This window comes from Chionomys nivalis, chromosome 19 (assembly GCF_950005125.1).
Source record: "Chionomys nivalis chromosome 19, mChiNiv1.1, whole genome shotgun sequence".
NCBI classification, from domain to species: domain Eukaryota; kingdom Metazoa; phylum Chordata; class Mammalia; order Rodentia; family Cricetidae; genus Chionomys; species Chionomys nivalis.
In genome coordinates, this window is record NC_080104.1 from 53,765,060 (window position 1) to 53,786,222 (window position 21,163).

A 21,163-nucleotide genomic window follows, 5' to 3' on the forward strand; every position below is an offset into this window, starting at 1 on the left:
CAGAATGAGCTTTATTCTGGAGGCACGGCAGGGGTGGCACAAGATCAGGACATGTTTGGGATACTGAATTTGGGCAGTACTGATGACAAAATCTTGGCAGGGGCTGTAACCCTGAGTTCAATTCCTACTCCTTAACCCCACCAAACAATAAACAGGCGAGTAAACACAAGCTTGTTGAGGAAGGCAGCACAGGGGCCAGAGCCCTGGAGGTTCAAGGACTCCAACTGCACTCAGATCAGGACACAGAGGGGGACGAAGGATGTTCCTGATGCTGACTAGCCACACGTGGTGACGTGATGCAGGCCTTACCATTTGAGGAACATTCGAAGTGAGTCCTTCCGGAGACAAGGCTGCTCTTCAAAAATCTTCTCCTTGAGGACCAGACCTTTGCTGTATCGGCAGTCTTTCTCCAGTGCTTTGCAGATGACGTAGAGACATGCTAGCAGGAAAGAAACAGGTGAGGAGCTAAGACTGCTTCCCGAACTCTAGCCTCCCAGTCAGCACCAGGAAAATGTTCCCACTCTGGAATCAAAGAACGCACAACAATGATGAGCTAGCATCTTACCCTACTCAATTAATTAGTAATGACTGCTGAGACTGTGATATCCAGAATACACCAGAACACACACCTGCAGGTGAGTAGCACAGCTGCTGACAGAAGCAAACAGATGTGTGACTTTCCTGTGTAGCCTTAACCCTGTGATTCCATATTTAATAACTGCTGCAAAAAAAAAAAAAATCTAAAGAGCTCACAGTGATCAGCTATTTATCCTTCAAAATGTCTAGCCATCTCTGCTATGAGAGTGACAATGCCACCCAGGATGAACTAGACCTCTATATCACATACACATGAAATGGGTTCACCTTCCCTCTCGTTTCCCAACCCCACCCCATCAAGTAAAGATATCAGAGGTGGCAAACACAGAAGCCAAGAGCAGGCACCAATCTGCTGGCTTAGCCTCCAAAGCAATGAGAAATGTCTGCCATTAAATCACTCAACGTGGCAGGCATTTTGAGTTCAAGAGTAGCTTAGGTGACACAAGAAAATTTTTCTCAAAAAAAAAAAAAAAAAAAAGAACAACAACCCAAAAAAGACAGAACAATGGACAAAGGTAAAGGGGAAGTCCTTTAGGGAACACATTAACACTATCTTACTGTTATACTTACATTGTGAGGTTAATGAAGAAAGGAAAACAGAATAAAGTATGCAAAAACATCTCCATTCTTCCTCAGTTTGGCAGAAAGTCTAACAAGATCAGTTTTGCTACCAGCTTACCCAAATCAACTTCTCTCCTCTGTTCAGACTCACTTGTGTAATCACTGAGGGTGTACAAAACAGTGATGAGATTGTCCAAGCAGGGCCAGTGGTCAGGATTACATCGAAGTCCTTCCTCAAAAGCATGGCGAGCCAGGGGAAGCCGGATGAGCCTCAGTGCCACGTGTCCAATTTTGTACCAGAGGTTGACGTCTGTGGAGTCCAGCATCACTGCCTAGAAGCAGTGCAAGCAGAGGGCACATGTACACACGACTTCTCACTGAGCAGTCAGACTGGGGACAAAGGGACGAAGCACTGGCCCAGCCATCCAAATTACGCAGGGCACGCAAGGCACCATGCCTACTTATAACTAGTAAAGCTGGTTCACTTCTCCAGAGTCACATGTGTCCAAGACCCAGAGAAAGGACACAAAAAAGTCATATGGAACAGGGCATGGTGACTCACACCTGCAGTTCTAACACTCTGCAGGCTGAGGCACGAGGACAGCAAGTTCAAGACCAATCCCCAGACTACAAAGTGAGTTTCAGCACAGTCTAGGCTACATAATAAAATCCTCAAGAAATACATGTTATATAATGAGTCCACGTCTCTAATTCCAGCACTTAAGAGGAAGAGGATTAAGAATTCAAGGTCATTCTCCCTTCATAGTCCTGAAATACATGAGAACTGTCACACAAAACTTACGGAAGCATTTGTGCTCCTTACATATTTATAGGTAAGACGTAAAAGAGGACTCTTGGGGGAAGCTCTATCAGTAAAGTGCTTGTCCAACAAACACGAGGACCTGAGTTTGATCCTCCAAACCCATTAAGAAACAGGTGGATCCCGGGAGTCACTGGCCAACTAGACTAGTTCTAATTGGTTGAGCTCAAGGTCAATAAGAGACCCTGCACCAAAAAACCTGGACATATTCCTGAGGACAGCACTCAGCATTAACCTCTGGCATGTGAATACGTGGGAGGGGAAATAAGATGCTGAAAAGATGGCTCAGAGGTTAGGAGCGTTTGCTGCGAGTTTGCAGAGGATATGAATTTGGTTCCAGCACCTACGTCAGTCAGCTCACACCTGTAATTCCAGCTCTGGGGGTCTGAAGCCAAAGGGCCTGGCAAGCACCTGCAGTCACACACACATACTCACACATACACTTAATTAAAAATATGATACATCTTTAAAATAAATCATAAGAAGAGGAATTGGATACAAAGAAAATATGGGACTCTTACACGATTCTAGAAAAACTATAGGCTTTGAGAAGACCTTAGTTCACATCACTGTTCTAACATTAATTAGCAGAATGACCTAAGCCTGTGTCCTCATCACTGAAATGAGGATAAGCTCAACCTCCTTGCAAAATGGCATAAGCCTGCATGGAGAGCCCTTGGCGCACTATCTGGTACAACAGAAACAATGCCGATGTTATTATGGCTGCAGTGCACTGAATACAAGTGTCAGGTTCTGCTCTTCATACCTAATAACTGGATTCCTTTGCTCCAAACTTACTATGTGATCCTCCAACCTCAGCCCCTCCACTGCTTGGTTTATAGATATGTACCACTATGTCCGGCTTTCCCCCTTTTCTCCCATTACACTGGCATAGACCTGGAGGCTCAAATGGATGAATTAAGTCACCTACAGTCATGGGTGTACTGATGGTACAAAGTCCATCCCAGTCCCTAACCCTGCTTTCCAGGCCTTTCTAAATTCAATGCCTCGGGCTCAATATCCTGGTAGGACACCACTACAAACTCTTCTTTTCAGTCAACACCACCACATCATATCCCCTTCTTCATTAACTGTGTAAATGGATACTTGAGTACCACCAACTCCGTACCTCCAAATAGAATTCCATGGCTGTCTCTAGATCTTCTCGTTGGGCTGCCAGCTGGGCCAGGTTCTTATATGTAGAATATTTCAGTATCAGTCCAGGGTGTTTCAACCCTTCCTTCTCATCTCCGGAAGAAACTGCCTGAGAGGAAAGAGAAACAGAAGCGACTCCCCGTCCCTAGAGCTTCAGCAAGCAATCAACAGGATACCTGGTTTCCAGGCCAGACACTGCTTGAGTCAGCCCAGTTCACCTTACCTGGGAAATTAAGGTGTTGCAGACATTCTGGACAGACCTGACAGCTCCAATCATACAAAGAAAGGCCAAACCACCAGAAAGATACCAAGGCCAAACTTGGTAATCAAGAAAGACAAGGGACTCCTTTTTGCCCCTGCTGCTGTATCTCGGGTGCTCAGTGTAGCTGGAAATGTTTATCAGTTCTGACAAACCAGTCCAGTCAGTTCCCCTACTCAGGGACAAGTGTGGAGAGGCTTCGTGGGGTGAGCAGGCAGGACCTAAAGTTTTTCCCCAGAAGGCCAAGTTCCTGACTCTGAACCATCATATAACCACCAATAAGCTACTCCAACCAAAGAGCTGCTGCGGGTAAACTCTGTAATAAAAGGACAGTAATTCCTAGCCTGGATAGCAAATGTGAACATGAGATCAAAGAGCATAAGGATTATAAACATCTTTAACATAAAAAGTTAGTTCACTGATGCTTTTATAGCGGTGACTTAAAAACATTAACTCTTCCAAGAAATGACTGAATAAAAACTATTGCCAGAGCCGGGCAGTGGTGGCACACAACTTTAATCCCAGAACTTGGGAGGCAGAGGTAGGCAGATCTCTGTGAGTTCTAGACCAGCCTGGTCTACGGAGTGAGTTCCAGGACAGCCAGGGATACACAGTGAAACCCTGTCTTTAAAATACACCCTCCCCGCAAAATTGTCTGGGCATAGTGATACATACTTTTAATCATAGCGTTCAGGAGGCAGAGATAGGCAAAACTGTTAGTTAAAGGTCTGTATACATAGAGAATTTCAGGCCAACCAGCACTCAGGAGGTAGGAGTAGGATAATCAGTTCAAGGCTAGCTTTGGCTACACAGCATGTTCAAGACTAGCCTAAACTACATGAGATTCTGTCTCAAAAAGAAAAAAACTAAAGCCAAACACACATGCACACATACAGGTACACATGTGCAAAACAAGAGACAGACAACACTAAAAAGCACTGGGCAGGGTGTTCCATGCCCACAATCCCAGCATCCGAGAAAGCCCTGAGTTTCAGGTTAGCCTAGACTTCAAAGTTGAGACTCTTCTCTCAAAAACCACAACCCAGCCTACCAGTGCCTCACCTCCCGCAGCAGGCGCGCCTCCAGGAGCTCATGGTAGGCCTTGGCAGACTCCTCAAACCTGTCATGTTTCTGTAGATCCAAGGCCTTGTGGTATAAAGCAAAAGCCTCTGCTTCCTGAAAACCAAGATAGGAGATGGTTCACACCACACAAAAGTTGATCCATTTAAACCAAAAATCTGTGTAACAGGAAGGCTGTGAGTCACTGCCAAGTTAACTGTCAGCCACAGCCGCTACTACAAAAGAAATGCTATTCAGTGTCCAGACCTCATCACTGGGGAAAAAGAGTCCCTTTCGGGCACACACAGAGAATCACAGCACCACTAAGCGTGGGCAAGAGGCAGCAACACAAAGGGCAGAATAGACAGCTCTCGAGCATGGCTATTTCTAGAGTGAAGAAGTCCAACACAAGGTGAAGCCAGCCACCGTCACATTGCAATCTCCCCTTACAACTCCATTAAGGAGATGCCTGAATTCATTTAAAATGAGCAGCAAGGTGCACCCCAGAGGAAGATCTTTGAGTACATACATACCTGGGCCTCCTTTGTCTGGATTTTGTGGCTCTTAAAGCTTCCTTCATGGTCATCCTCAATTGTGGAGCTGGCATTTAAGGCTGCAATTCGAATCTAGAAATGTTCAGAGGAAGAGCAGCGTAGTTCTCAGATGAATACAATTCTGCTTCCAAACATATTCTAGACTGCTATGAAAAGCTATGGAGGAATGAACCACCAACAATCACCCAGAGGTAAAGACTAGAATAAGAATTTGTCTGTGGGGTGATGCCAATCAGGATGCAAAGTAAACCCTGGATACTGCCCACCACAGAATGAACAGAGGCTGGGGGTACCCAGCTTCTACTTAACACAGTACAAGGCCTGTATATTAGAAAAACAATCCCAGCTATGCAGTGGTGGCACACGCCTTTAATCACAGCACTTGTGAGGCAGAGGCAGGTGGATCTCTGTGAGTTTGAAGTCAGCCTGGTCTACGAAGTGAGTTCCAGGGCAGCCAGAGCTGTTACAGAGAAATCCTGTCTCGACAAACAAAACAGAAAGAATAACAATCCCAAAGAAGCACGTCAGTCTTCTGTCTTTCCTACTAATGTGACTGAAGCCCTAAAGCAACAGCCAGTCAGTATCCTCACCCACAGGTGTACCAACAGTGTTCCTGGCAGCACAAGGAAAATGCCCCTTACTCCAGGTACAAAGTGACAACACTGTCCCCAACAACTTGGGCAGGCATTAGCTCTTACCATATTTAGAGATTCAGCACCACCACGGAGGATCAGTTCCCATTACTGGTAGAGGATGTGCCAGTCTACAGTCCCCTAAAAAGGAAACAGGACCAAGGGGTTCAGGAAGAACCAGGAACAGCACAGTGCCAGGACCCACCTGTGTCTTAGAAATATGAGAAAAACAAAATTAGAGGAAGGCAAACCAGTCTGAAGGCTGTAAAAGACAATGGGGATGGCAGAATGTGGTGATGTTAGAACTTCTATGTTGTTCCTGGGAATATATAACAGCCCCTCTGGAAAACGCACTGGCAATTCCTCAAAACGCCAAACAGAATCGGCATGCGGTCTGAAAGTTCTACTCCTATGCATTTACTCAGAAGAAAACATGTTCACATAAAACTTGCTCATGGTTATTCCTAAGAGCTAAAAGGAAGAGTCACCACAACACCCACAAACTAATGAACAAATAAAATGGGGAAAGTCCATGAAAGAACACTATCCAGTCATAAAAGAATAATATTCTGATACATGCTACAACATGAAGGAACCTGTAGAACTAAGCTAAAAAAAAAAAAAAAAAATGCCAAACACAAAAGTCAACACTGTCTGGTTCCAGTTATGTGATGTATCTGGAATAGACAGAATGGACCAGCAGGCAGGGAGAATGTTGAGATCCGGCTGTGCCCTGCTTGTTCTAAGTCTATATTGTGTAAAATTCTGGTTCTTCAGGCTGTGCCCTGTCCTCAGAGCCTCTATTTTACAAGCAGCTTTGGACTCCATCTTGAGTATGGAGGATGACTATGTACATTGTGGACATGGGAATCGTCCATCTGTGATGTGGGATTCCCTCTGTATATGTGTTGCTTTTATTGGTTAATGAATAAATCTTCCTTGGCCTACGGCAGGGCAGAATATAGCCAGGCTGGAGGAGATAAATAGAGAGAGTAGGTGGAGTCAGACAGACGACATGTAGTTGCAGAAGCAGGAAGACTCTGGAATCTTACCAGTAGGCCACAGCCTCGTACTGATACACAGAATAATAGAAATGGGTTAATTCAAACAGTGATGTAATTAATATAATTTCTGCATGATTCTTTGGGTCTGTGTGGCCAGGAAACGAACGAGCAGTCTCCAGCTACAGTTTGTTCAGCACACCCACAGCACAGACTGATAAACGACTATTCCTGGGAGTAGAAAGGTTGCCATACTATAAATGTACCGGGTGAACTGGGACTGTAGGACATATTAAAATTTTGTTAGGAAACTAGGACCAACAACTTACTGGACATGCCAGACTAAGGAAAAGCACTGGCAACAGTGCTCACCAACCCATCATCTGGCCATCGGGTGTGGGCATCGGGGCTGACAGGCAGGCAATGCCCAGCTTTCCCAGGAGCTTCAGTTCAGCCATGTCCCAGCTGCTGACAGAACCTACCTAACTGCTGCTGCCTGTGCTTGCTGCTCTCCTGTTTGTCCACCTGCCCATTTTACCATCTGGACCCAGGCCTGTCTTTTCCCCTCTACAAACGGACTCACGTCTGCAGCTCTGCTCTTAAACCCACAACCAGCAGCATTCTGGCTCACAGCAGCAGCAGCTTCCCCACAGGTGAACCACTCCTTACATTTCCACCGGCTTTCCTACTTCTCAGGACCTCCAAAACACCCCTCATACTCTGCTGAGGCCTCTTGCCCCTGGACAGCAATTCTGGAGACAGAAGGGGTCAGGGACACACACACAGAGAATTCACTCTCTGGACTCAGGGTACTTTGCCTGCGTACCTACACACCAGAAGAAGACACTAGATCTCATTATACATGGCTGTGAGCCACCATGTGGGTGCAGCTAGTGCTCTTAACCTCTGAGCCATCTCTCTAGCCCTGGATTCAGGGTACTTTGAATGTTGCTTCCTCCAGAAAGAGGGTTCTCCTGTAAGTCTTGCTTTCTGCCTGTAGGCTGAGAGAGGGTAGTAAAGTAACCAACACACAAGATTTTTACTTGTGCATGGCTAAAACCACAGTGATTTCCTAACAACCTGGATATTTCACATGCATGAAGTAGGAACTGGGGTGCTGCACCCAGTGTTTGTTTCCTCTTCTCTTCTGAAGAGGGGTGAAGGAGATTCTTGGCCAGAGGCATGTTCTTGTATGAAGATAGTCATCATCACAAACTATGTAATCCATAATGTGTAGCTTAAAGTTAATATTAGGAACTAACACTAGAATAAAGAATCTGGGGGAAGGAAATGGGAGGCTGGGAGGCAGCGGAAATTTTTTTTTTCAATAAAAAAAAAATCTGTGTTTACTTCAGTCAGGGTCATCAAAGAAAGTGGGGATATCTGGAAAACTGGTGCCACTGAAACTGCCATACCTTGTGAATTTATTGTTATTCTATTATCACTTATTACTTTATTACTGTTGTTTTGGTGCTGTGGAAAGACAAACATCTGCACTTATGTTTCTGACACAGTATTCTCAAAACAGAGAAGGGTTCTGTGGTTTGAGTGGCATTTATCCCCTCCAGAAGTCATACTGAAGACTGGTTCCCAATGTAACAGTGTTAAGAGACAACAGAGCTGGGCTGGAGAGATGGCTCAGAGGTTAAGAGCATTGCCTGCTCTTCCAAAGGTCCTGAGTTCAATTCCCAGCAACCACATGGTGGCTCATAACCATTTGTAATGGGGTCTGGTGCCCTCTTCTGGCCTGCGGGAATACATACAGACAGAATATTGTATACATAATAAATAAATAAATAAATAAATAAATAAATAAATATTTAAAAAAAAAAAAAGAGACAACAGAGCTGGACTGGAGAGTGGTTCAGCACTGAAGATCCCTTAGCTCTTACAGAATACACAAGCTCGGTTCCCAGCACCCAAGTCAGGCAACTCACAACCATCTATAAGTCCAACTCCAGTCAATGCAGCATCCTCTTCTAGCCTCCAGGGCCCCCTGCACTCATGGGTATATACATACACACATAACTGGAGATAAGAAATCTTACGTCTGTGCATGCAGACCAACTAGTCTGGTGTACACAGCGAGAACAAGAGACCTGGATTCTAAGACAAAGTGAAGGGCCAGTGATGACTCAGCCTGGAAATGCACAAGCTTGACAACCCGAGTTCAATCCCCAAAACCCACATAAATGTGGAAGAGAAAAACCTCCAGGGAGCTGTCTTCTGGCATCTACATGTGTGTGTACATCCAACCCAACACACACACACACAAGCTCACACATGCAAATAAAATAAAGTTTAGAAAAATCAAATCAATCAGGATGGAGAGATGGCTCAGAAGGTAAAGGTGCTTCCCATGTAAGCCTCACAACCGATGTTCAATCTCTGAAGCCCACAGAGGTGGAGAGAACCAACCCCCCCAAATTTTATTCTAAGTTCCATACACAAAAACCATACACACAGTAATATTTTAAATTACTATTCATTCATTCATTTACTTATTTATGCCTATGGGTTTCTGCCTGTATGTATGTCTCTGTGCCACATGTGTGCCTGGTACCTGCAAAGGCCAGAAAAGGACATCAGATCCCGAGACTGGAGTTACAAACGGTTGTGTTGTGAGCTGTTATGTAGGTGTTGGGAATCTAATCTGGGTCTTCTGGAAGATACCCAATGCTCTTAACCATTGAGACATCTCTCTAGCCCCAATAATGGTTTTAATTTAAGAAGGAGGGAGGGTAAAAGGCAAGAACCAACACCCAAGGTTGCCCTCTAACCTCCACATCTTTACTGTGGCAAGTGTGTACACACACACACACACACCTTTCCATAAACATTATTAAAACCAAGATAGTTTTAATCAAAGGCTGTGATTTAGGAGGGCTTGAGGCGATTCCATCGAGAAAGTGGTTGCTGTGCAAACCTGAGGACCTGAGCTCAGGGTCCCCCGTGCATCTGCAGGCCTAGAACTAAGGAACAGAGACAGGAAGACCCCTAGAACTCTCTGGCCAGACAACTACTGATAAGTTCTGGTTCGATGAGAAAAGTAACCAAAAAAACCCTTCTAGATAAAAGCAAATCCAACTAAAGTAAAAGAAATGTAACAATAATATAAAAATGAAAACATGATTAAGTCATATTAAAAGTTATACAATTATTTCCACATGGAGACAGCTTAGCACTTAAAAGCACTGGCTGCCCTTCTGGGAACCCAGGTTGAGCTCACAACCACCTGAAACCCAGTTCTAGAGCATCCAGTGCCCTCTTCTGACCTCTGCAGGCACTGTATGCTCATGATGTACATACAGACAAGCGGCTACATACAAATGTCTTAAATACATCTAATAAAATTTAACACCTATGAACAAGAAAAACACTTGAAGAAAATGGGAACTGAAGGATGGTTTCTTGTCATGATAAGAAATATAAATACCTTGGTCCTAAATCCAAAATACTATTAATGGAGAAACACTACAAACACTTCTATTGGTATCAGGACTAAAGCCAGGATAGCCACCACCTCTGCTAGGATGATCAGCCAATGCAATGAGACCAGGAAAAGCAAACTGAGGTTTAAGAGTAGGTATGAAAGCCAGGCTTAATCTCAGCATTGCAACCTCAGCATCGGGAGGCTAAGGTAGTAGAACTGTGGACTCAAGTCCAGCATGGGCTACATGGCAAGATCCTATCTCAAAAAATTAAGAATTGAATAAAAAGTAAAAGTATTACTGACTGCTGTGCTGACAATACAATAGAACACCTTTAAAAAAAACCTTTAAACCCATAATCAATGGCAAATTTATACACTAATAAAAGAACTCAGTGAAGTAGCAAAGTATACCATTAGTACCAAGCCAATAGTATGGTGCTGAAGCATGGTTCAGACGATAGAGAAACCTGATTTCAATCCCCGGAACCTACACAAAGGTGGAAAGAGAGAACCAGTTCCACAGGTTTTCCTCTGACTTCCACACTGGTCTTGTGGCAACCCTGCCCCCCCCCACAAAAAATAATCTGTCATTCTGTTAAATAATTTTCCTGTTGTTTTTTTAAGCTGGACGTGGTGGCCTCTCATCCCAACAATCAGGAAAAAGAGGCACCTGAAGACCACTGCAAGTTCAACACCATCCTGCCCTTTTTTACATAGCAAATTCCAGGTCAGACAGGACTACATAATGAAATCCTGTCTCAAGGCAGAGGGGGTAAGCAAATTTTGTGGAAAAGCAATACTATTCTCACATAAAGGAAAGTGATACAATCCTTTTAAAAAGCAATTGGACAATATCTAAGAAAATTACAGTTGCATGTACATTTCAACCAGAACTGTACTTTTAGGCCTCTACCCTGAAGACCTACTATCTCCAACTGTAATGATCTGTTCTATCTCTTTAAGAGACAAGCCACACCGACTCCCCCAACTGCTGAGACAGGCTGATCTTCAGCTTCCAGCCTGAGTTCCCTCTCTTTAAAGTCTCCCTCTCGAAGAGACAGCTTCTGCCTCTCCCCACTTCTTCCCTCCCCACTCCTGCCTTTCTCTCTGCTCTTCTTCTTCCTTTCCCCTCCATAACCCACTGAATAAATATCCAACCTCACTCTGTATGGAGTGCCTATCCATGTCTCTGTCTCTTGCCCGCTACCACGTGTCTCCCTGCCCTGGACCAGCCACCACTCGGGGACCTGCAGCCGACCCTGCCTAGAACTGGCTGCTCTCAGGGCCCGCTGTTGGCTGCCACATGGCCCGCTGCCACCACTTGGGGACCTGCAGCATTTCTGCTACCTGCTGCCACCGCTGGGGATCCACAACATTTTTAATTTTTCCATTACACCAACAACACAAAAATACAAGAACATAGGATTATTTGTTGTGCAGGAGTTATACTTGCAAGATAATGGAAGCAACCTAAATGTCTTTAAAGAGAGTGGGTAAATTAACTATGGAACATCCACATGAGTCAAACACCAAAGCAAAGATTAATGAGAATTATTTATAATATGCAAAAGGCAGAAATAGCTCAAAAGTTCATAATTTTATGAATGGATACACAAAATATGGTACATTCAAACAATGGATTACTCATAAAAACAAAGAGCTAACAACCTGGGTAGCAGTCTTTGAAAATACGCTGAGTGAAAGAAGCCTATCACAGAAAAATGTGGGGAGCAGAGGAAGGTCTGAGCAAATGTTTACAGAGCAGAGGAAGGCCTGAGCGAGTGTGTCTGGTTGACAAGGGCATGCTGTCAAGGACCCCAATGCCTTCCCCTAGTCTGTGTGCCATTGTTGACTGTGTGCAGAAAATGTGCCTGCAGCACCCTACCAAGACCTCTACCCAGACTAGCTTAGTCAGCTATATTCAGTTCTACCTCCTGGACCCAAAAGTATAAAACAGACACAGATGGATAGTCTCTTTACTGCTACTGGTGCATCTCCACCTGATCCCAGCTTTTCTGTTGTGCGCTTGAGATCATACATGATCGCTGTGTGTGTAAGCAATTCAAGAATGGTGGGTCACATATTTACTCTTCTCCATGAGCCCCAGAACAGTTAAGATGGCTGGACAGACAGCTGGGCAGTTAACAGCACTTGCTCTTGCAGAGGACCTGGGTCCAGCTCTCAGCACTCATACAGCAGCTAACTACAGAAGTAACAACATCCTGGTTTCCTTGGTACCAGAAACACACATGACATACATACATGCACGCATACATATAAAATAAAAATAAATCAACCTTTAAACAAAAAAAGAACAGCAAGTTGGGCGGTGGTGGCGCACGCTTTTAATCCCAGCACTTGGGAGGCAGAGGCAGGCGGATCTTTATGAGTTCAGGGCTAGCCTGGTCTACAAGAGCTAGTTCCAGGACAGCGAAACCCTGTTTGGAAAAAACAACAAAAAAAGAACAGCTACAAAATAAAGAGGAGAAAGTCCAAAAATGTTTGGATTCTGCAGTTTTTGCAAGTATATAAGCTATCTTTTTTTTTTTTAAATATTTATTTATTTATTATGTATACAATATTCTGTCTGTGTGTATGTCTGCAGGCCAGAAGAGGGCACCAGACCTCATTACAGATGGTTGTGAGCCACCATGTGGTTGCTGGGAATTGAACTCAGAACCTTTGGAAGAGCAGGCAATGCTCTTAACCACTGAGCCATCTCTCCAGCCCAGTATATAAGCTATCTTATGAGACTCATAAAAACACAAAGTCTGCTAGTTTCATATATCCTTATATACATAGCCTGAAGATTAATTTTACATAAAATGTTTAATAATTTTACACGGAACAAAATTTCACAGTGCAGTCATCTCTGCACTCAAAAGTTTGGATTTGGGGGATTTTAATTTGGGGTGCTTAATTTATAATCATTTATCAAATTCCTAGCAGTTGCAATTTTTCTTTTTTTCAGTTGCATTTTTCTAAGAATAGCACATTAATCGCTCTAAATTCTCAAGTTTCCACCCCCCCCCTTTTTTGGACAGGATCTCCCTATATATTCCCTGAAAAATGGGCCTGGACTTGCTATGTGGACCAGGTTGTCTTGAACTCAGAGACCCATCTGCATCTGCCTCTGCCTCCCGAGTTCTGGGATTAAAAGCATGCACTGTCACAGCAAGTCTCTTTAACTCTTTAAAGTACAGTTTCCATGGCCCAGGGTCACATTATGGAAAAAAATACTTTAAGCCCCTCATCGCTGTCACCCAGTGATAAGCAATGGGGGGCCTACTGGGGCCAAGGAGCCTGGCAATCTTTTTGCATCAGGGGCAGGGGACGAAAGGCAGGGTCTCACTATGTAGCTCTGACCGTCCTAGAACTCACTATGTAGACCAAGGTGGCCTTGAACGCAGAGATCCAGAGTACAGCCACCCCAAATCTAAAAAACCATTAAAAGTATTACTATTCTTAAATTTAAAACATATTATAAATATATCGACAAGAGTTTGTGGGCCCCTAAAGGAGATCACTCTATTCTATTTCTAAACAAAGTAATCGCATAGAAGGAACCTTAGCTACATGGAGTTCAGCTGTCCACATTCATGACCTATAAGAAGTCAAGTCTTGTGCAGGGCGATGGTGCTTGCACGCCTATAATCCCAGAACTCGGGAGGCAGAGGCAGACGATCTCTGAGTTCGAGGCCAGCGTGGTCTACAGAGCGAGTTCCAGGGCAGCCAGGGCTACACAGAGAAACCCCGTCTCGAAAAGCCAAAACATTCAAGTCTTGAAGAGCTGAACAGGCCCCAAATCCACAGGTGCAGAAACCGGGAGAGCCAGGTGAAGTCGATCAACCTGCTTCCTCGGGGCGGCTTGTCAGCGGAACAGCTGCAGCCGATGGAAGCCGCTCCGGGAATTTTAAAATCATTGAGAAACCTTACGTCGGCGCCCGTTTCCACCCGCGTAAACCGCACTAATATCACACTCACCTCACTGGGCTGCTGTGAAGGTGAGTGAAAGGACGCACAGAAAGGGATGGCTTAGCGCCGCTGTCACCGTGAGCCACCCGGCGCACCTCGGGCCGGCGGCGGGAGTTGCGCGGAGGAGCCGGCCTGGGCAGGAGGCCCGGTCCCGAGCCGGCGGATCTCCGGTCTCGCTTCGGCCCCGCGCCGATGAGGATGCGGAGAGCCGCGGCCTTCTCGCGTGGTTCCGCCTCCTGGCGCTCACCGCAGCCGAGCTCACGCACACCTCGCGGCCATCCGCAAACCTGACTCCCCGGAACTCGCCCTGCGTCTCCACGGCAACAGCCTGAGCACCCAGACTCCTGCGCGCCGCACGTTCAACAAGGAACACTCTCATTGGCTGGGGTGCCGGCCTTGTCAGCCAATCGGCGTGGGCGCTCGCGCCGTTGCAGTCTGAGTGGATTTGCAGGCGCCCTGTGATGTCTCTGTGATTCCCGCGCGTGGCTACTGTTCTCGTGCAAGAGTCCTGAGCTCCTGCAAGACTTGCTTTTTTTTTTTTTTTTTAAATATGCATTGGTGTGAAGGTGTCAGATCCCCGGAACTGGAGTCACAGACAGATGTGAGCTGCCATGTGAGTGCTGGAAGAGCAGTCTGTGCTCTTAATCGCTAAGCCCATCTCTCCAGCCCCAATTGTTCTTTTTAACACAGCGTCTTACACCGCAGTCCCACCTACCCTTGAACTTGTGGCTGCTTCCGTCTCGGGCTTCTGACGTTACAGGCCAACGCCATCACGTACTACCCCTTTCAGCGTTTATAAAGCTAGAGTTTATAGACTAGGGCTCCCGCAGTCACTATAAGAAAGGCATTCCATGGGGGCTGGAGAGATGGCTCAGCGGTTGAGAGCGCTGGCTGCTCTTCCAGAGGACCTGAGTTCAATTCCCAGCAACCACATGCTGGCTCACAACCATCTATAATGGGACCTAATAGCCTCTTCTGGCATACAGAGCACTCATACAGAAAATATAAATAAATTTAAAAAAAAAAAAAAGGCATTCCCAACAAAGACCCAGGGCAGGTGTCCTCAAGGTAATAGAAACGCAGAAAAACGCAGGCAGGACTAGATAGGGGGAGCGGGAACTTTCCCGGTCCGTTATATTGCCCTGGTCTGGAACTTGGTAATTTATACCAGGCTAACCTCAAACTCACAGATATGTGCCTGCCTTTGTCTCCCAAGGCAGAGATTAGAGATATGTACTGAAAGACTTAGAAACCCAAAAGGTTTAAAGCAAAAGGGCGGGGAGCAGACCCAGTTCAAAAAGGGGTATAGAGAAGAATTTCAGGTCTTGACTTGAAAAACCTTCCGTCTGCCGGGCGATGGTGGCGCACGCCTTTAATCCCAGCACTCGGGAGGCAGAGGCAGGCGGATCTCTGTGAGTTCGAGACCAGCCTGGTCTACAGAGCTAGTTCCAGGACAGGCTCCAAAGCCACAGAGAAACCCTGTCTCAAAAAAAAAAAAAAAGAAAAACCTTCCGTCCAAAGTCTCCTGATAAGGGCCCACTATAGGAGAGGTTAGTCTCTTGAGAGTTAATAAAACGCTTGGGGGGAGGGGGGAACGCCTTCAATCCCAGCATTCAGAAGACAGAGGTGAGCAGATCTCTTGAGTTCAAGGCCAACCTGGTCTACAAAGTGAGTTCCAGTACAGCTAAGGCTGTTCCACAGAGAAACTCTGTCTTGAAAAACAAAAACAAATAAAAAGCAAACAAACAAAAAAAAACCCGAATAGCAGTAAGAATCATGCTAAATAATTCAATCAGTCCAGTACAAATAAAAAAAGCTTTAGTAATATAAATAATTCAATCAGTCCAGTACAAATAAAAAAAAAGCTTTAGTAATATGACAGGAAATTAAAAATATATTATCACCTTTTACCTCAGAGACGTATAGACTGCGAGAGGGGAAGGAGGGGTGGGAAGAACACATAAATATTAAAATTACAGTATTAAAATAGTATAAATAGTGGGTCATGGTGGTGCAGCCCTCAGCCTGTACGGAGGCTGGGACAGAAGGATCACTTCAAGTTCCTGGTCAGCCTGGTTTACACAGAAAATTCAGACAAGTCGAGGCCACAGAGAAAGATCCTTTTCCAAAAATATAGAGCATGAATTCAGTGCTTATGGGATCCAATTTCCATCACTCCATTCTTGAAAACTAGATTTGAGTAAAAACTTTGATAAAGACCCCGTGCAGGGATGTGCAGGGCAAGGGTCCAAAGGGGAAAACAATATTGATCATACCAGAGCCTCAAACAGAATAAAATTAGCAGAAAGCAAAGACAGAAGCCACCTTGGGGTGGAGAGAATATTGGAGAAGTAGTGAGAGGCTAATCCACACAAGCCAACATACAGTATCATTCACTATGGTTGAATTGGTAGATTTAATATGGTCAGACCGTTGCCTTTTGGTCTGGCTGAAAGCACCATCCCTGGCTGTTATGTAACTATTCTCAAAATTGGAACATCCCCTCTTAGAGAGAAGGGTTGGGTCACAGGTCTCAGAAACTATATGAGGCTTGGTCAGCTTCTGAAACTTAGAAGATTCACAACCCTCCTTCTGTCCTGGTTAGCTGCATCTTGCTTTATTAACTTGACCTGCATATTGTTTTGCTTGTTAGCTCGACACAGCTAGAGTTATCTGGGAAGAAGAATCTCAACTGAGACCATGCTTCCCTCAGATTGGCATATAGGCAAGTCTATAAGTGATTTTCTTGGTTAATAATTGGTGAGGGGGCTGGAGAGATGGCTCAAAGGTTAAGAGCATTGCCTGCTCATCCAAAGGTTCTGAGTTCAATTCCCAGCAACCACATGGTGGCTCACAACCATCTGTAATGGGGTCTGGTGCCCTCTTCTGGCCTGCAGGCAACACACAGACAGAATGTTGTATACATAATAAGTAAATAAATATTTAAAAAAAAAAATAATTGGTGAAGGAGGGTCCAGGCCACTGTGGGTAATGCTCCAGCTAGGCAGGTGGTTGCAGGTTGTATAAGAAAGCAAGCTGAGGAAGCCATAGGCATCATGGTCTGTGCTTCAATTCTGACCTCCAGGTTCCTGCCTTCAGTTTCTGCCCCGACTGTAAGGTAAAAGGTGAAATAAATCCTTTCCTCTCCAAGTTGTTTTTTGTCGTGTTTTTGTTTTTATCCCAGCAATAGAAAAGCAATCTGAGACACCTTCTGAAAGTTAGATGAGGGGGTAACAACGACTAGGAAGAGGAGACTTCCGTGGCAGCCAGGCTGCCTGCACATCGTTCAGGGAGCTCTGGGAATACCGCTTTTTGAGTGGTCACGCACACTGGGTAGGCTTCTTGGTGTTGCATCTGCATTTGAGTCGCTCGTGCTCTGGAAGCAAACCCCCACCCACACTCACGCAAGCCACTTTCTTTGGTCTGTCATTAGTGCGGGGTGAACAGACATCTATTAATGTCCCCCCAGGAAAGATCATATGCCATCAGGTCTGTAACTATTAACATTCGACCTGTAAACATCTCTTAAGCTACTTCAGCCATCAGGATACCTGGGCAGAAGGACTGAGTGCAGTAACAATTGGACAGTAAGGCAGGAGGAACTCTGTGTCTACATTTTGTGAAAGGCTTCTGCCGTGCTCAAGTAAAAACACAGCAGAAACAGGAAGGTTCTATTGGTAGCTGATTTTAGCAACTCTGTATACTCTACAGACTAAGATTCTCAAGTTGATGTTTCATTGGCACACACTAATAATATAGATCATTAAATGTCTGCTCAGGAAAAGAGTACCGAGCAGAGTTCGGGTCATGACTGTCAACTGCATCAACATTTGGAAAAGCAACTGAGATGCAGAGATACTAGAAGCCCTTCCCACTGGACCTCTGAACACTGAAATACACAGGCAAGACAGGACATGTAAATGGGTCAAGAAGGCATTTCTACAGAGTCCAAACTGATAATCAGGGAGCCTGCATAAGTCTGCATATATGTTGTGGTTGTGTGCCTTGGTTTTCTTGTGGGACTCCTAACAGTGAGAGCAGGGCTGTCTGGCTCTTGCCTGCTTTGGGGACTCTTTTCCTCCTACTGGGTTGCCTTGTCTAGCCTTAATATGAGGAGAGGTACCTAGTCTTATTGCAACTTGATATGCCATGTTTGGTTGATATCCCTGGGAGGCCTGTCATTTTCTGAAGGGAAACGGAGAAGTGGATCAGAGGAAAGGGGAAGTAGTGGGGAGGAGAGGCAGGAGAGGACACTGTGTTGGGATGTAATACATGAGACCAATAGCAGGCATGCATTCCCATTCGTGTTCTTAGAGGGACCAAAGGAGGTCCCGAAAGCCCAACCAGTCCTATTCCCTGGCCATTACAGCACTCTGTGAAGACTGAATGCCCCAGGTCATCCAAACCAGAGTACAGGATGCCAAAGAGGGGTAACAGAAGCAGAGAAGCCATGTTGGGGTTATACTCTCTTCGTTTATTTGACCTCATATTTATTCATGAGCCTGGAGAAGAAAAACCAAAGTGTGCAGTGAAGCCACAGACACATATACAAAGGAGGTATTTGGCAGTGGTGTCTACCGGCCACAAGTCTGCCAGGAAGCCTCTCTAGAGGGCTCTGGACAGGCTCAGCAGGCACCCTGGATTCTTTGTTTCAATCATAGAAACGTCATGACAGTTCCTTTCTTTCCAATCTGCCAGGCCTCCAAGGGGATGAAGCGGATACATATCCTTCAGGAAGCAGAAAAAAAAAAAAGTCAACTCCTTGACAAACTCATCAGGTCAGCCCACATCAGCCTATAGGGTATTTTACCAGTCTGCCCACCCCAGCTAATGACCCTTGCACCGAGACAGTCAGGTGCACGATGATGGCTGTACATAGGTCCAGGACAGACATAAATGTACTTTGGTAAGTTTATTCTGTACACAGTTGCATATGTCGGGCTGTATAAGGGCTGAGAGGGACAGTCCTCCTCCTCCTAACTTCAGACTCCTCTGGGCATGCCCAGGGTACAGTTATTTCGTTTTTAACCAAAATCCAGCTCAAAGCCAGGCAAAGGTCAACCCTGAGTCAAATCTGTGGAATTTGATTCATCAGAGATTTTTTAAAAAGTGTCTAGTGATCGCCTGGCACCAGGGGGTGCTGTGCTCAGGGCTGACATTCTGTAAAGTTAGTTGGTCTAATGAACCTCATGAAGATACCAAATCTGCACAGAAGCACTTAAGGATCAAATGCGGTAATGGGTGTAGCAACCCTGGTACATGCCGAGTTCGAGAGTGTTACAGTTAAAAAAGTATTTATTTAACTGTCTCTAGGACTGAAGGATGGACTTTAAGCAGCCACCCCAAGCAGTCATTACCAACTTTCCTGAGCCAAAAAGGACTCCATTCTGGAAGGTTCTTTCAAAATTATCCCCTTAGTTCCTCACAGGCATGGACTAGGCTCAGGAATATGAGACTTTAACCCTGCTTCGGAGTGTAAGGTGTTTTTGTTGTTTGGGGTTTTTTGTTTGGCTGGTTTTGGATTTTGTTTTTGAAAGAAGGAAAGGGGACACCTTCTTGTCAAAGAGGGAAGTCACTCAGCCTGACCCACTGCTTTTTTTTTTTTTTTTTTTTTTTGGTTTTTCGAGACAGGGTTTCTCTGTGGTTTTGGAGCCTGTCCTGGAACTAGCTCTTGTAGACCAGGCTGGTCTCGAACTCACAGAGATCCACCTGCCTCTGCCTCCCAATGACCCACTGCTTTTATGGAAAAGAAGGCTACAAACTGGAGGTGGTTCAAGTCCAGATTCATCTGGGATCTCTTAGCTGTGGTAGCCCTCAAATCAAGGTGTTTACAGCTACCTGGGCCAATGGTCTTGTAGCTAGCTATCTGGTGACTCTCCTGAAACCTAATCTTATCTAGTCCAAAGTTCTTTGCCTCAGGACATAACCAGATTCCCTCCGGAAAGGTTCTCCCTGAAGACCAGACACCCTGGTTCAGAGACAGGGCAGAGGCCACAGTGGTTCTCAGGGTACATGACCACATTCTCAGTACACACAAAAAAACACAGGGGTTTCCCAAGCTATCCTTACTCGGGGCTAACAGAGATGGCTGCAGGTCTTCGAAGGAATCAAAATCTTACAACTATTCTAAACACAGGTCCACCGTTCCTGGGCCTAAGGAGCAGATGCATCTCCTCACACTAGGTCCTGGAGTGCTTTCTGGAACCTGCAGATAATGTGCCCCCCGCCCTAACCTCATCCAACGGGCACGGAGTCAGAATCGCTCTGGCGGCTTAGCAGTCCCAGCTAAATTCCCTCACTTGCCCTACACATACCGGTCCTGGTCCAGGGCCAGCTCCTTGGTGAGGAACTCGAAGAAGCGGGAGCTGTGGCTGCGGTTCTGCTCTGCCGTGCCCACAACGCCGATGGAAGAGACCAGAAGCTGGACGCAGGGCTCTGTGGATCCGTTCATCAATAAGGTCATGCCAGGCCGTAACGTCACACTCACGCGCTGCAAGGAGCATAAAAGTTAAAGTCCTAAAGCTTGAGCAGGCCGGGCTGGCGTCCGGGAACCGGCAAGCCAAAGTCTTAATGTGTGTGTGGGGGGTGGGTCTGAGGGATGAGGGTTTTGGGGCACTGGTCTAGGAACCCTGGAAGTGCCCCCACACACTTACGACGTCAGGGTCACGCCTGGGAGGGGCAACCAGGAAGGGACCTGGGAAGGGAGGATGGGACACGCAAGGTCAGAGGTTAGCTGGCAGGTGGGGTCTCTGGTGATAAAAGTAAGGGTTATTGGGAGGTCTGACCCCTAGCCCACAACTTCCGCTCGCCCAGGGCTCCCCGACCCTAGCTCACGTCTTCGGGTTTGTCCAGGATGGCGGCGGTGGCCGAACACAGCCGCTTCTCTAGCCCTGCAGGTATGCGGCTAGCTGGCAAGTTCGTTTCCAACTCAATGAATGGCATGTTGGGGGGCGAGAGGGATCGCAAAACCGCAATTGCGTAGAGAGAGCCGCCGGAGCCCGCAGAGGTTCCAGGAAAGGGGGCGGGGCATTGAGAGGGGGCGCAGCTAAGCTTCTCATTGGCCAGGCAGCATCGGCAGTTCTGGATTGGCTACCCGGGCTACTCCTCTTCTGCAATC

The 21,163-nt window shown here is 45.9% G+C and overlaps 2 protein-coding genes across 9 annotated transcripts in view; both read right to left on the minus strand.

The window, feature by feature from the left end:
• The window catches only part of Cabin1 (calcineurin binding protein 1), a 126,016-nt gene extending 111,657 nt beyond the window's left edge, over positions 1-14,359 (minus strand). For 7 of the 8 annotated variants that reach the window (XM_057751599.1, XM_057751597.1, XM_057751598.1 and 4 more), the window contains exons 1-7: positions 14,056-14,359; positions 5,704-5,778; positions 4,985-5,077; positions 4,455-4,568; positions 3,108-3,242; positions 1,310-1,490; positions 310-439 (exon numbers count right to left, since the gene is read on the minus strand). In XM_057751599.1, the coding sequence (XP_057607582.1) occupies positions 310-439; positions 1,310-1,490; positions 3,108-3,242; positions 4,455-4,568; positions 4,985-5,077; positions 5,704-5,706 (656 nt within the window). In that variant the 5' untranslated portion in view covers positions 5,707-5,778; positions 14,056-14,359. Of the gene's footprint in view, positions 1-309; positions 440-1,309; positions 1,491-3,107; positions 3,243-4,454; positions 4,569-4,984; positions 5,078-5,703; positions 5,849-14,055 lie in introns of all 8 variants that reach the window. The other variant, XM_057751595.1, reaches the window with a different exon arrangement.
• A 4,146-nt stretch (positions 14,360-18,505) lies between these two features.
• On the minus strand, positions 18,506-21,060 carry LOC130862103 (D-dopachrome decarboxylase). Its single transcript, XM_057751505.1, has 3 exons — positions 20,881-21,060; positions 20,361-20,536; positions 18,506-18,774 (listed from the first exon to the last, which is right to left on the minus strand). Exons 1-3 carry the CDS (start codon positions 20,986-20,988, stop codon positions 18,702-18,704), a joined length of 357 nt encoding a protein of 118 aa, XP_057607488.1. The 5' UTR covers positions 20,989-21,060; the 3' UTR covers positions 18,506-18,701.
• Positions 21,061-21,163: the final 103 nt, after the last annotated feature.

Coding starts and splice junctions, on each gene's coding strand:
- LOC130862103 (XM_057751505.1), bottom strand. CDS start 20,988: ATGCCATTCATTGAGTTGGAAACGAACTTGCCAGCTAGCCGCATACCT. Junction 20,537..20,880: donor TCCTGGACAAACCCGAAGAC/GTGAGCTAGGGT, acceptor TGCTCCTTGCAG/CGCGTGAGTGTGACGTTACG. Junction 18,775..20,360: donor CTGGCCCTGGACCAGGACCG/GTATGTGTAGGG, acceptor TGCTTCCTGAAG/GATATGTATCCGCTTCATCC.